The 15,910-nt window shown below is 41.0% G+C and overlaps 1 protein-coding gene across 2 annotated transcripts; it reads right to left on the reverse strand.

Annotated features, from left to right (window-relative positions):
* Positions 1-1,968: 1,968 nt before the first annotated feature.
* Positions 1,969-4,388, reverse strand: LOC121583400 (28S ribosomal protein S36, mitochondrial). 2 transcript variants are annotated; one of them, XM_041899579.2, is made up of 4 exons: positions 4,286-4,388; positions 3,946-4,009; positions 2,463-2,653; positions 1,969-2,307 (listed from the first exon to the last, which is right to left on the reverse strand). In XM_041899579.2, exons 1-4 carry the CDS (start codon positions 4,313-4,315, stop codon positions 2,290-2,292), a joined length of 303 nt encoding a protein of 100 aa, XP_041755513.1. In that variant the 5' UTR covers positions 4,316-4,388; the 3' UTR covers positions 1,969-2,289. The 2 variants fall into 2 exon arrangements, with proteins under 2 accessions (XP_041755513.1, XP_041755512.1); XM_041899578.2 differs by lacking the exon at positions 4,286-4,388 and having other exon boundaries at positions 3,946-4,057.
* Between the last annotated feature and the right edge of the window lie 11,522 nt (positions 4,389-15,910).

Genomic DNA, 15,910 nt, shown 5'->3' on the forward strand with positions numbered 1-15,910 from the left:
CTGTCTTCTGGTAGCGCCTCCATGCTCTGGACACTACGCTGACAGACACAGCAAACCTTCTTGCCACAGCTTGCATTGATGTGCCATCCTGGATGAGCTGCACTACCTGAGCCACTTGTGTGGGTTGTAGACTCCGTCTCATGCTACCACTAGAGTGAAAGCACCGCCAGCATTCAAAAGTGACCAAAACATCAGCCAGGAAGCATAGGAACTGAGAAGTGGTCTGTGGTCACCACCTGCAAAACCAGTCCTTTATTGGGGTTGTCTTGCTAATTGCCTATAATTTCCACCTGTTGTCTATTCAATTTGCACAACAGCATGTGAAATGTATTGTCAATCAGTGTTGCTTCCTAAGTGGACAGTTTGATTTCACAGAAGTGTGATTGACTTGGAGTTACATTGTGTTGTTTAAGTGTTCCCTTTATTTTTTTGAGCAGTGTACATAAATATCTCATTTACATAAGTATTCACACGCCGAGTCAATACTTTGTACAAGCTCGGTTGTTGATCATTGCTAGACAACCATTTTCAGGTTTTGTCATAGATTTTCAAGTCGATTTAAGTCAAAACTGTAACTTGGCCACTCAGGAACATTCACACTCTTCTTGGTTTAGTTTATTAGGATCCCCATTAGCTACTGCAAATGCAGCAGCTACTCTTCCTGGGGTCCACATAAAACATACAAATACATGACAAAGTACAGAACAGTAATAGACAAGAACAATATAAGATATGACATTAAATTCCAAATAAAAGCTATATATAGGAAAGACACCAACAGACAAAAAATAAATGTGTTTTAGGTTATTGTCTGCTGAAAGGTGAATTAATCTCCCAGTGTCTGGTGGAAAGCAGACTGAACCAGGTTTTCCTCTAGGATTTTGCCTGTGCTTAGCTCTATTCTGTTTCTTTTATATATAAAAAAAACTCTAGTCCTTGCCGATGACAAGCATACCCATAACATAATGCAACCACCACCATTCTTGAAAATATGAAGAGAGGTATTCAGCGATGTGTTGGATTTGTCCCAAACATTATGCTTTGTTGATTACTGCATTGTTGGGTTTGGAGCTTGCAAGAAAGGCATTTCACTGTACATGTGCACGTGACATTAAAACATATATTCAGGACAAAAAGTCCCACTAAATTACTTTAGTGCCTTATTGCAAACAGGATGCATATTTTGGACTATTTTTATTCTGTACAGGCTTCCTTCTTTTCACTGTCATTTATGTTAGTATTGTGGAGTAACTACAAATATTGTTGAGCCATCCTTAGTTAATCTCCCATCACAGCCATTAAACTCTGTAACCGTTTTAAAATTACCATTGGCCTCATGGTGAAATCCCTGAGCGGTTTCCTTCCTCTGCGGCAACTGAGTTAGGAAGGGAGACTGTATCATTGTAGTGACTGGGTGTATTGATACACCATCCAAAGTGTAAAATGAATAACTGCACCATCTACCAATAGGTGCTCTTCTTTGCGAACCATAGGAAAACCAGTGGGTCGCAAAATGGAATCTGTGCTTGAAATTCACTGCTCGACTTAGGGACCTTACAGATAATTGTATGTGTGGGGTACAGAGATGGGGTAGTCATTTAAAAATCATGTTAAACACTATTACTGCACACAAGTTGAGTCCATGCAACTTATTATGTGGATTGTTAAGCACACTTTTACTCCTGAATTTATTTAGGCTTACCATAACAAAAAGGGTTGAAAAACGTATTGACTGAAGACAATTAAGCTTTTCATTTGTAACTAATTTGTTAACATTTCTAAAAACATAATTCCACTTTCACATTATGGGGTATTGTGTGTATATGAGTGAGTGACAACATCTCCATTTAATCAATTTTAAATTCAGGCTGTAACACAACAAAATGTGGAAAAAGTCAAGGGGTGTGAATACTTTCTGAAGGCACTGTAGCTGTTATCAGGTAGATAAGTGATAGACATGACAATGGCTTGTTTACAGTTTTTAGCTTTACTTAGCATAATACATAGGCTATTAGAAGAAAACTAGACAATGCTTGAATCTGCATACGTCCCATCGCATATCACAATACATTCAAAAAAACATTTGAGGAGGTTAGCAGCACTGCTTGAACTTAAAAATTTCAGCACTCTGACCTAACAGGATCTAGAGATAAATGTTTCTTTGTGCGTTGTAAATGTTTATTTGTGTGTTTTTTATTCAAATCTCTAGCAGTTAGGCTCCTGAAAAGCTATACAGTGCTGAGTAAATGTCCAGATAATGGTTTGGCAGGTTATCAGTGAAAATGTCTGTTACTCTGGTCCACCACGCTGTAAAAAAATTTAAAGAGATGAATACATTGTTGACTGTTACAGCACAAAAATACTTTCATTTATACATTCTATGATGACATGTACCTGTAGTGGTATTGTTGAATTCTGAATCTGGGGTTGATACCCATTGTGGTTGACTGTACATATCTTACCTGGATGTACTCCATCTCCTCTGGAGCAACTATCCTTCTTCGATACCTCTGGGGAAGATCTCTGATAGTTGCAGCAGTATCTGGGGTTCCCGGGAGGCGAGTCAGGGGCACTAGTGCAGAGGTCATAGGTGAACTATGTGTACCACTGGACTGCTGTGCTGCGGCAACTCCCATTTTCAGCACCTCTTGGACTGAATAGGTTACAATAGGTATAGCCCAGTTTAGACCCCAGTTCTAGTCTTAGAACATATTGCCAGTTATTTGCCGACCCTTGCCTGTGCAGCGACACTTTTCCCACTTCTAAAGGAATATGGGTAATCGGTTCTGATTAGGTCGCCCAGCGGTGCCCAGGAAATAATTACATCCAATTGTTAGATGCTAGCACCCTGCCTCCAAATCAAAACCAAACATGGATTCCATGTTGTGTTTTCACTTCGCGTGCACACCTGTTTGTATTTCACACCTGTCTGTATTTCACACCTGTTTGTCCTAGCTAATCAGCCTTGCAATATGAGCACCATGCTACTGCAGACAGGAAGTAGACAAGAAGTCGAATGAAGCGTGTGCACGCAAACATTGACATCCATGTTTGATTTTGATTAGGAGAGAGGGTGGTAGCATCTAACAATTGGATTTAAATGTTTCCTGGGCACCGCTCGGCGATGCAAACGACGCATTCTTTATCAGAACGGTCCACCGACCACAGATATGCCTTCCCAAGTGGGAAAAGCATCGCCAAACAGGCATAGACACACGTTGGTAAATAAGTCACACGGTGGGCTAGTGTTATACTGCTAGACGGAGACCCAATCTCCGTCTAGAACCACTAAGCTAAATAGGTATAGGTGGTCACAACCCTGGTCCCAGAGAGGTTGGCTATGGGACATTCTCAATTGGTTTGCTCTACTCTTCCGTCCTCTCCTCCTTTTGAAAAACGTCAAAAGTAACTGAGGAGGGGAGGAGAGAATGTGGAAACAAATGCTCTTGTATTAAATGAGACTCTCCTTAACTCACGTGTCATCATGCAAATGATGTGTACAGTGATGAAATCCCAAAATATGTGTAAAGTAGCATATCATTTAAAAATATGTGCATGCTTTTCTCCTTTGAGTATACAACAGCTGATTCAAAGAGGGTGTGGAGGATTTCAAAACTCTTCTGTAAAGGACTCAGCTAGGGTACTTTTGTGCTTCCTCAGCGGGAGGAGGTGGGGACAGTCCTCCGTTCGCCTATTGACTGACACTCTCCAAGTCACAGAGGAGAGAGGAGTCGAGGAGAGGACAAACTTTTGTCGTCTCCCGTGTGTGGGAGGTGTTCCAATAATATGGTTCAACTAATAGAATGCTATAATGGTAGTGTGGTGAAGTTGGAACAAGGTGGCGACAAGACACATCAGTATAGGCTAGATGCCTGGCACATGTCATTCTCATATAAAGTTTAAGTTGAAGATAAAACACACACTTCATTGAGAATTTAAACTTACCATAGGGTGTTGGGTCACTAAGGCGATTAGGAAACTTTATAAGTGGCGCGTGAAGGCGCACAACCTGGTGGATTAAAATCATTGTTAGGCTACTCATAAATTGCTTTCATATTTTCTTGAAATTATATGCTATGAATTAATGATGAGCGAGTAAGAAATTAGTGAATGAAACTAGCAACCCTTTCAAACAGTCTACCGGCATGCACTGAACTAGAACGAACATTTAGGCGTAAAATAACGCGTTGGCAATATGGATAGGCTACTGAATGTGGGATACACAAGCTACACCCTAAATGAAGCAAGAAATCTACACGTTTTCCTATTCTTAAATATTATTTACCTGCGCAATTGCTCTTCCAGCTGCTGCCATCTTTCTTCACCAGTGTTATCAGCGACACTGAAACAGTACTTCCGGGTCACGGAATTTCCGACATTTTCAAAAATAAGTCCCCCATGTAAATCTTCTTCTTTTTCTCTGAGGTTTATTGGCAGACTACACTCATAAATTGTATTGCCGCCACCTACTGTACGTGGTGGTAAAAAATACCCCCAAAACAAAAAAATGTTTGGACAGTGGCGGCTCCTGAAAAAATTCTCAGGGGGGGCAATTTTTCTGATGATTTAGGTGACCTACACACATTTAAAAAAAGATATGTCCAGCAACAACATGAAGACAGGGGCAGCATATAAGTCAATACCAGAAGCATTTATTGACTGATCTCAAAAGTGTTGGCTTACCAGGGTTGGTGGAGCCCTCAGTTTCATCTTTGCCTCGCAAAGCTAACTCAAACACTCCGCAAAACTTCACACACTGGATTAGCCGGCTGAGGATGTGGCGGTTCTTGCTAATGTCGTAGTAAATATATTTGTTATAGTGAATATGGAATATGATATGTTGAGTAAAATGTTGTGCTAAGATCTATTTAGGTCAGGAGCTGGTTATAAGTTCTGTTCCTATCCAATAACAATGGACAAAAGGGTCCTATCTTGTCAGCCTTGTCAGCAGGTGGCCAAGGACAACACCCACGCCATAGGCCTCTCAGTTCTTCCAACTCACAAGTTCTTGCTCTGAGGACACACACACACACACACACAAACACACACACACACACATCCTCACTGTTAAAACACACACACACACACACACACACACATCATCACTGTTAAACACACACACACACACACACACACACACAAAAATCCCTCTCTTAGGCTGAACATTTGAAGACAGAGAACCCGACTCAGAGCCAATGCAACAGTGACAGTAGCCTGGAGGGACCTCGCCCAACTCATCAGGACCAATCAGAAGATCAGAACTACTAGATTCAACCTACTTCATTTATTGCATAAAATGTCTGCACACAATGTTTCGCGGCTCTCTTCAGATAATAATAATAATAATAATAATAATATGCCATTTTAGCAGACGCTTTTATCCAAAGCGACTTACAGTCATGCGTGCATACATTTTTGTGTATGGGTGGTCCCGGGGATCGAACCCACTACCTTGGCGTTACAAGCGCCATGCTCTACCAGCTGAGCTACAGAAAGTGGATACTTCATGGATGCGCTTCGCAATTGTAAAATGTCAACACAATTGGAGACACCACGTCATTTTTGGAGACATGTTATTGACAGTAAACTATTGTAGATGCGACTGCTAACTAAATAAAACATTTTAGCTGGCTAGCTAATCATCTTAGCTAAAATGTGGGGCAAACAATTCAGTTATTTACCGTTAATTTGAGGGATTGGGGTGAAAGAAATCGAGTTACATAGTGATACTTTACGATATACTGTATTGACAATATCGCAATATTTTAGCGCTAGTTGGCTGTACCTGCACCAAACACATTATTGTTCGCTTCATAGCTTGTTCTCAATCTTTTCACATTGGGAGCCAATTTGTTTTCAGCACTTTTATTTCCATGACTGATCAAAACTTCGTTTCTCATGGCTTTCTGATCCTCTGCAACAGACATATGGTGCTTGCAATAAAATCACAGTATCGAATCGCAATACGTATAGAATCATGAGACTCTAATGCTGGATGCATATATCTTATCGTGAGGTTCCTGGCAATTCCCAGCCCAAGTTCATTTGCCACAACAAATCTCTTCGCCTTAGCAAACGCGATGTCTTCTCCAAAACGGCAATGTGTCTCCAGCAATGTTTACTTTTTTGACGTTCTATGGCATCTCCACTTTCCAAGCATATATGACCACATGTAATATTTTGGTAAGTGATGCAAATAGTGAACTATGTAGGGCCAGGATGTAAAATATATGTAGCTGCAGCAATTTCTCTTATCTGATATGGTAAGTAATGGGGCTTAATTTATAGCTCCCTAAGAGTTTGAGCCGAACGGGTCCGTGCACGCGATTCCAGATATCTTTACCTCTGAATAAACTGCCTTATTATACCATATCCACCCCTGTCCAAAGTCTCTACTTGGTCTCAGTTCTCCAGTCAAACTTGTGATTATCAACACTAACCTCATCGTTGTGGCGGCGGACAGCTAGCCTGAATCCCTCATCAAGTTGAGTGGCAATGTTATTTTTCCGTTTCGTACCAATTTTTGGAAAATCTCGGTGTAGGACTTTCCGCCTTTAAAGTAGAAACCTGTTGAATTATAAAATTTGGTCTGGGAGGTCCTAATTGTTTCGCTACAATTTATCTTCATTTGTTCGCGACAAAAAGGAACTTCTTTCAAAGACACAATCCGCTCTTTTCTCAGTTACGTTCATGGTTACGTTACGTTACATGACGGAAAAGCGCGTAGTGCAACCCTCAGACACCCATAGAGATTGTATTGAAGGCTCTGGAAATTTGAAAAAAATAGATTTTACATTAGGAGGCTATGAGAGACTTCTGGGCGATTTTCAACCTGACTGAAATCGCCCAAAAGGGGGGAGCCATTTGAAGCACGACTTTAGCCTGATTCGACATTTAGTGGCAGTGTGGCACTGTGGCAGATCAGACGTATAGATTACAACACTGATAACTACTGTTGCCGTGATATAATTGATTAGAAAAAAAATCCCTTCCTTTTCCCGTTTGGCAGTGCGTCGCCCATATCGCCCTATTGAACAGGCCGCCCCTGTGTTTGGATGAACAATTCATACTATATATATATTTTGTATATATAAAAAATAAACACGAACCAAATTCACGCTACTACCTTGAATTTCAAACAAAAACGGTACTATTCAGATCACTACACAGGCTCAGGAACCTGGGAGGGGGAACCTCTTCATTTAGTACTCCCTGTAACATTTCGGCAGTAAAGTCCTGGAGATCCAGAAATCTATTTGCCGCCTTCACAATGATGTCTGGCTTCTTTAATTTTTTATTAGTTTGACTCATGCAATTTATCACTTGCGCTATAAACGCAACAAAGTCCACCTTCTTCACGATTAGTATGTCGGGAACGTGATTCACATCACAATTACAACATGCTTCATCTGACTCTTCAACTACTACATATTTATTCCTTCGACAAACAATTGCCATGTGACCAAACTTTTTATAATTGTAACCAGGGGCGGTGTGTTCATTAGGGCGATATGGGCGACGCACTGCCAAACGGGAAAAGGAAGGGATTTTTTTCTAATCAATTATATCACGGCAACAGTAGTTATCAGTGTTCTAACCTAGACGTCTGATCTGCCACTAAATGTCCAATCAGGCTAAAGTCGTGCTAAATGGCATATTATTATTATTATTATTATTCCCCCCTTTTGGGGCGATTTCAGTCAGGTTGAAAATCGCCCCAGAAGTCTCTCATAGACTCTCATGTAAAAACTTTTTTTTTCAAATATCAGAGCTTTCAATACAATCTCTATGGGTTTCTGAGGGCTTGCACTTTCACGCGCTTTCGTCATACGTGAATATAACCATGAACGTAACTAAGAAAAGAGCGGTAGCAGCGTCAATCAATTCACGTACTACTATCAAGATGGCTAACGTTCAGTGCAACTCGATTGTCTCTTTGAAAGAAGTTCACATCAAAGACCATTCAAAACGAGCTACTGGAGTGTATGCTAGCGGTCATGAGGGAACATATTGTGGAGGAGGTGAAGTCGGCGAACTTCATAGCTATCCAAGCTGACGAGACCACGGACGTTTCTACACAGACACAGCTGGTGCTTGTGCTGAGAGTACATAGATAGCAACCACAAAGTGCAGGAGCGCTTTTTGAGTTCCTTCCCATCTCGGAATCAACCTCAGTCTCAATCGCCAGTGTGCTTTTGGAGAGACTGAACGGTATTTTTGCCGGACGGAGAAAGTCAAACTGTGGTGCACTGGCACTGTACCAGGTTCTCATGAGCTACAACCTCCAGGAGACGTTCTCTGAGACTGTGACTCTGTTGAACATCCTCATAACTACTCCAATGACAACAGCTGAAGCTGAGAGATGTTTCTCAACTTTGACACGAGTTAAGACATTCCTGCGAAATTCAATGGGCCAGGAACGTCTGAATGCACTGGCCATGCTTTCCATGGAGAGGGAACTAGTCCTCAGCATGCCTGATTTCAATGAGAAAGTCATTGACCGCTTTGCTGCATTGAAAGAGAGAGAAGAGAACAGTTTCAGTACAAGTAATGTAGCCTCTCTCTCTCTTTGTCCCTCCCTGTCTGTCTCTTTAACACACACCACGCCCAAATCAGTTCACAGTTGATGTTGTTTAAAAATAGTTATTTTTCATTAAAATTTTTTAAAAAAATAAAATAATCTGTTCATGTTCATTTTACAAATCTATACAATTGGCCCAGAATATGGTTGTTCATATTTACAAATCTATACAATTGGCCAGAATATGGTTGTTCATTTTTACAAAGCCATACAGATAGCTGTGTTTACCCTTTTCTATAAATTATTTTCAAATTCTGTTTTCAGGCAAAATGTCTATCACTGTTAAATTTCACAAATATACAAGAGGGCAGAATATGGAAGTCTATAAAAATTTCTTATTACCAATAACTTGCATCAATGTTTTCAGTAGCCTCTATCAAAAGCTCCTGCTTGCTTGTTGTGAATTATGCTCAGGTGCACATATTTCCAATTCAACCATGAGGCAAAAAATGTGGTAAAAGCTCTTGTTGAGCCTGCAATCTGAACAAATACCAAGATGCTGTATTTTCAGCTGATATTTCATTTGTTTATGGAAATGCATATTGTTTATGCAGTGTTGAGGAATGTGAAAGAACACCCTTGATTATTTTTACTGTGATAACTTATTTTGCTTTTGTAAGCCAACACTTTTGAGATCAGTCAATAAATGCTTCTGGCATTGACTTATATGCTGCCCCTGTCTTCATGTTGTTGCTGGACATATCTTTTTGAAAATGTGTGTAGGTCACCTAAATCATCAGAAAAATTGCCCCCCCTGAGAATTTTTTCAGGAGCCGCCACTGATTGTAACACTGCAATGGCTTCTGTACATCGGTCTCACCGCATATCTCACATACCCACGTTTTACATAAATTGGGAGAACCACTTCACCAAACGACAGTAAAACCGATATGCTTTGCTCCTTTCTTCCGTCAAGCATTTGATTCAATCGACGTGCGTCTACCACTCCTGGAATGTTATCCCTAAATCACACAGCCTTTATGTCCAATGAAACACCTGTGATAGTGTGATTTGAAGGAGTCAGGCGCAGGAGGGTAAATCACAGAATACATAGTTTATTCCGTAGTACACAGTTACGCTGGATAGCGTCAACAGTGCGCCTGTTTTGCGCACTGGAACAAATACAGGCACACGGGGAAAATATACCCCGGAAATACAAAGTACAGGTAGCTCCACCGAGCTACAATCATCTCATATGAAACAATCACCCACAAGGACAAGGGGGCAGAGGGAACACTTAAACACATAACAACCAGGTGTGTGTAATTGACAAGACAAGACAAATGGAATGATGAGATATGGAGCGGCAGTGGCTAGAAGGCCGGTGACGACGAACGCCGAAGCCTGCCTGAACAAGGAGGGGATGCAGCTTCAGAGGAAGTCGTGACAACACCAGAGATTCCCCCACGTAATAGTAGAAAAGTGTAATTAAGAGTAGCGGTGCATGGGTAAAATCACTGGGGAACCCAAGCCAGGGAAAAAAAGCCATTTACAATCTATGTGTAGTGATAATTGCGTTGTTTGCTCTATAACCTGCTAGTTCATATGCCTTGCCACCGTGATATATAGGCCTAATGCAGAGACAATAAGAAGATAGATACGTTTCGTTTTCACGCTGGGAGCGTTTGATTTATGTAAACAGAATAAACTCTGGACTTCGGTGTTTTACCTCCTGTGCCTGACTCCTTTATTCACACCTCTTCACAATAATAGGGGATGATATTGCCACTCCTATTTGCCATATCTTCAATCTAAGCCTACTAGAAACTGTGTGCCCTCAGGCCTGGAGGAACGCAAAAGTAACTACCCAAGAATAGTAAAGCCCCCTTTACTGTCTCAAATAGCCAACCAATCAGCCTGCTACAAACCCTTAGTAAACTTTTGGAGAAATTGTGTTTGACAATGCTATTTTACTGTAAACAAATTGACAACAGACTTTCAGCACACTTATAGGGAAGAACTTTTAACAAGCATGGCACTTACACAAATGACTGATGATTGGCTGAGAGAAATTGATGATAAAAAGATTGTTGGGGCTGTTTTGTTAGACTTCAGTGCAGCTTTTGACATTATCGATCATAGTCTGCTGATGGAAAAACATATGTGTTATGGCTTTACACGCCCTGATATATTGTGGATAAAGAGTTACCTGTCTAACAGAACACAGAGGCTGTTTAATGAAAGCCTCTCCAACGTAATACAGGTAGAATCAGGAATTCCCCAGGGCAGCTGTCTAGGCCCCTTACTTTTTTCAATCTTTACTAATGACATGCCACTGGCTTTGAGTAAGCTATACAAGTAAGCTACTACAGTGAGTGAAATCACTGCAACACTTAACAAAGAGCTGCAGTTAGTTAATGAATGGGTGGCAAGGAATAAGTTAGTCCTAAATGTTTCAAAAACTAAAAGCATTATATTTGGGACAAATCATTCACTAAACCCTAAACCTCAACTAAATCTTGTAATAAATAATGTGGAAATTGAGCAAGTTGAAGTGACTAAACTGCTTGGAGTAACCCTGGATTGTAAACTGTCATGGTAAAAACAAATTGATACAACAGTAGCTAAAATGGGGAGAAGTCTGTCCATAATAAAGCGCTGCTCTGCCTTTTTAACAACACTATCAACAAGGCCCTAGTTTTGTCACACCTGGACTACTGTTCAGTTGTGTGGTCAGGTGCCACAAAGAGTTACAATTGGCTCAGAACAGGGCAGCACGGTTGGCCCTTAAATGTACACTGAGAGCTAACATTAATAATATGCATGTAAATCTCTCATGGCTCAAAGTGGAGGAGAGATTGACTTCCATCACTACTTGTTTTTGTAAGAAGTGTTGACATGCTGAATGCACCGAGGTGTCTGTTTAAACTACTAGCACACAGCTCGGACACCTATGCATACCCCACAAGACATGCCACCAAAGGTCTCTTCACAATCCCCAAGTCAAGAACAGACTATGGGAGGCGCACAGTCCTACATAGAGCCATGGCTACATGGAACTATATTCCACATCAGGTAACTGATGCAAGCAGTAGAATCAGATTTCAAAACCTGATAAAAAATACACCTTATGGATTAGTGGGGACTGTGAAGAGACACAGACAGGCACAGACACACATACACATAAGACACGCACTCTACACACACGTACACATGGAGATGGGGATCCTTAATGAATGCAAATACAAATACAATACTAAACAATACATTACTTGCACTATAACGGTGACAAATGGTGCCCACAAACTGCTAGGGCCTTAGCTGTTCAAACAGCGGAGCTCTCTTTTCAGCACCATGGAGTGAATCCTTACCACCACAACACCTGGCTATCAGCGGAGCCTCATCTGGCAGCGAAAAAGTTAATTCAGCCTCCTTTACTGCGTTTAAAAAAACCATAGTTGATATGGCTGACTTGCTTAAATAAATATGGTTTCTACTGACTCCTTGTGGATTTGTGTAACGTGATAAAAAAACGTATTCTCCTTCAATAATAACGAATGCCGAAATGACCTTTGAACCATACACAAACATTATTACATTTATGTTCAGTAGATTCATAATGTTTGTTCTTATATCATTAACAATAATCTCTAAGTATAAGCAAGTACAAGCAAATGAGCTGCGACGAGGTAGGCATTGTTCAGCACTTTCAAAATGGACACCGACAGAAATTCAGATAGGTATTAGTTCAGATAAATTCAGCAAGATGTTGAGGCGTTAACTTTACTCTTCTTTAAGTCACCACAGAGAGAGAGAGAGAGAGAGAGAGAGAGAGACGCTGTTAGCCTCAATTTGAAGTATTGTATTAGGCCTAGGTGGTCTAAAAACGAAGGAAAATAAAATCATGAGGATCCACTTCTATAGACAATAGGCCTATACCGACGCACAGACAGCGAATTGCGCAAACAAAACAACCCTCGCTATATCAACTGGAATTACATGGGTCTATTACTGAACTTTCACTGGCAAACATGGTTACAGACCCAACAACATTATAGTATCCCCTCCTTGTGGAGAAAAGCACATGAGCTAATTATAATACACAAAGTAAGGAAAACAAAGAAATGCATGATTCCAACATTGCCTAAAATGATCAATAAGATACTAATGAGATATACCTATATAAGCAATATAACAATTGAGATGTACAAAATATGGCATAAGGGAACGATGAGCAGATAAGAGGCAAGCCGTAATTTTGATTAAAACATTAATGAGCAAGCTCAGATGGATAATATGCCTATTTTGTTTAGCACTTTTGAGATGGACAGCGACAGAATTCAGAACATGGGCCGTTCTTACAGTATTCTCCCTGTACACCAAGTCAGAAACGTAGAATAACTAATGGGGGCATATAAGCAGACAATGAAAGCTTTTACAATATTCGATGATGACATTTCTCTAAAACTGTCTATAGGGTACATGTGCACCACCAAGTCAGAACAGTATAGGCTAAGTTCTGCGGGGGAGAGGGACCATATTCTTAGGGTGAGACACATGGGCAACTAACAGCTTACTACACAATATACACTTAGTATTACTTTCTTAGCTACAGTATACATATATACCTGGCATATTACATAATTTATGAAGCAGCATAGGCCTATTCCTGGACTCACCGTTGTTGTGCTGTGCTCACTTGAACAGGAAGGTGGCGCGGCGGTCCTTCTTGTGGGCAAACCTTGTCATCAAACTTTGTCATCAAAGTCTGGCATTCTCTGGATTTATGGTGCTTTCAAGACAACTGGGAACTCTGAAAAAAATGAGGTTGAATCGTAACGTCAGGGATCTTCAGGTCGGAAAGTTGGAGCTCTAGAAAGAGACCCGAGTTGGCTGTCCGTTCAAAACGTATGTTCCCAGTCGGAGCTCGTTTTTTTCAGAGTTCCCAGTTCTCTTGAACGCAACGAAGTCAGAGATTTCCAAGTTCCTAGTTCTGAGTTCCCAGTTGTTTTGAACCTGGCAGCAGTCATGCTGGATTGACAGAATGGCCAATGTATTCAACCTTTTCTGGCCCATGGTGTTGCGTGTGAATGTTTATCCTTTTAAGCTTGGAAAAGAGACCCTTTCAGACAGATGTTTTAAATCCTTAAACCCAGACTTGGACCACACACCCTCTCCACCAAATAGCAGGCAGAGGAAGCAAAATAGTGATTGCTTTGCATCGCAGTTATCCACTGATTCCTTCCAAACCACTCATTGGTGAACTTGCGATTTCCGACGTATTGTTTAATGTTTATGTCCAATGGCCGATGAGCACCGTTTTATCTATAATTTATCTTCATATGACAAGGATTGAAAAGGATTTGCCAGTAGATTGTCAGCGTGATTCATGATGATGACTGCTTGTCTAGCTAGCTAAGATTTTGAAAGTATGATGTTGACATGATCAGTCCAATCAAAGCTACGGTAGATATAATGTGATTTGACGTCATTTTATCTGTGGCCAATGAACTTGAGCCTTTTTGGACGGGCACTTCTACGGCAGCACCCAAGGGGGCTTGAACTGCCTAGCTCTCCCTGAAGATTCTGCAGTGACGTATGTCCCATGAGTCACAGAACACTGAGCCAATCACGGCGCAAGTACAGAAAATTACCAACGCCTACGCTCTGTGCTTTCGCTAGCTGCCCCTCCACCACAGAAGCACTGAGCTAGGCTGAAATGCCTGATGTGATGTGATTGGTGTAAAGCCAAATCCAAACTGGCTTCCCTTGACATTTTTTTTTGGTGCGCCAGGACCATTCACAGTTGAGCTTGCTCAGTTTAGCTCATTGCTGATTGGCTATTATTTTATCAAAGAAATTATCAAGGGAGGCCAAATGCTCGCTGGCTTCCCTTGCATTCAATGCTACGGGCGGCAACAATGTCACACTCCTTTTGAGCAGACAGCATCAGATAAATGGGCTACACATACAGAGACAGAGGGGCGCTGTTTCACTCGCTCGGATGCCTTCTCCAGTGAGATACATTCAGCCTCTTGTGAATTGAAGGAAAATTATGAAACAGAAATGAAAGATAAATTATTCTATGTTTTCTTCTGTTTTTCTTGGTAATTTTTTTGTGGAAGCCTGGCTTCCGTTGGCATCCATGAATACACACCACTGGTCATTAACCTGTATTTATTCATGATATATGAAAAATTATTGTCTAAATTATTGTCTAAACATGAACAATGATCCATATTTAAAGGATATTTGCATTAAATCTGGGTTTTAAAACATGTTCCAAGGTCAAATAAATGCCCCCAATGCAATACACTGTATATGAAATACAAAAAATAGAGAGAAAACTATTCTAGGTGCCGAAGTAAAAGTGGGGTTGGGATTACTCAATAGTCTGTAAAATCTACAGTGCATTCGGAAAGTATTCAGACCCCTTTACTTTTTCCACATTTTGTTACGTTACAACCTTATTCTAAAATTGATTAAATCGTTTTTTTCCCTCATCAATGTAGACACAATACCGTTCAATGACAAAGCAAAACAGGTTTTTAGATATGTTTGCAAATGTATATATATATATATATATAAAGAAATATCACATTTACATAAGTATTCAGACACTTTACTCAGTACTGTGTTGAAGCCCCTTTGGTAGTGATTACAGCCTCGAGTCTTCTTGGGTATGACGCTACAAGCTTGGCACACCTGTATTTGGCGAGTTTCTCCCATTCTTCTCTGCAGATCCTCTCAAGCTCTGTCAGGTTGGATGGGGAGCTTTGCTGCACAGCTATTTTCAGGTCTCTCCAGAGATGTTTGATCAGGTTCAAGTCCAAGATCTGGCTGGGCCACTCAAGGACATTCAGAGACTTGTCCCAAAGCCACTCCTGCATTGTCTTGGCTGTGTGCTTAGGGTCGTTGTCCTGTTGGAAGGTGAACCTTCGCCCCAGTCTGAGTTCCTGAGTGCTCTGGAGCAGGTTTTCATCAAGGATCTCTCTGTACTTTGCTCCGTTCATCTTTCCCTCGATCCTGACTAGTCTCCCTGCCACTGAAAAACATCCCCACAGTATGATGCTGCCACCACCATGCTTCACCGTAGGAATGGTGCCAGGTTTCCTCCAGACGTGACGCTTGGCATTTAGGCCAAAGGGTTCAATCTTGGTTTCATCAGACCAGAGAATCTTGTTTCTCATGGTCTGAGAGTCCTTTAGGCTGTATTTGTATTTGTATTTATTATGGATCCCATAATGGTTGTCCTTCTGGAAGGTTCTTCCATCTCCACAGAGGAACTCTGGAGCTTTGTAAGAGTAACCATCGGGTTCTTGGTCACCTCCCTGACCAAGGCCCTTCTCCCCCGATTGCTCAGTTTGGCCAGGCGGCCAGCTCTAAGAA

This window comes from Coregonus clupeaformis, chromosome 15 (assembly GCF_020615455.1).
Source record: "Coregonus clupeaformis isolate EN_2021a chromosome 15, ASM2061545v1, whole genome shotgun sequence".
Taxonomy (NCBI): domain Eukaryota; kingdom Metazoa; phylum Chordata; class Actinopteri; order Salmoniformes; family Salmonidae; genus Coregonus; species Coregonus clupeaformis.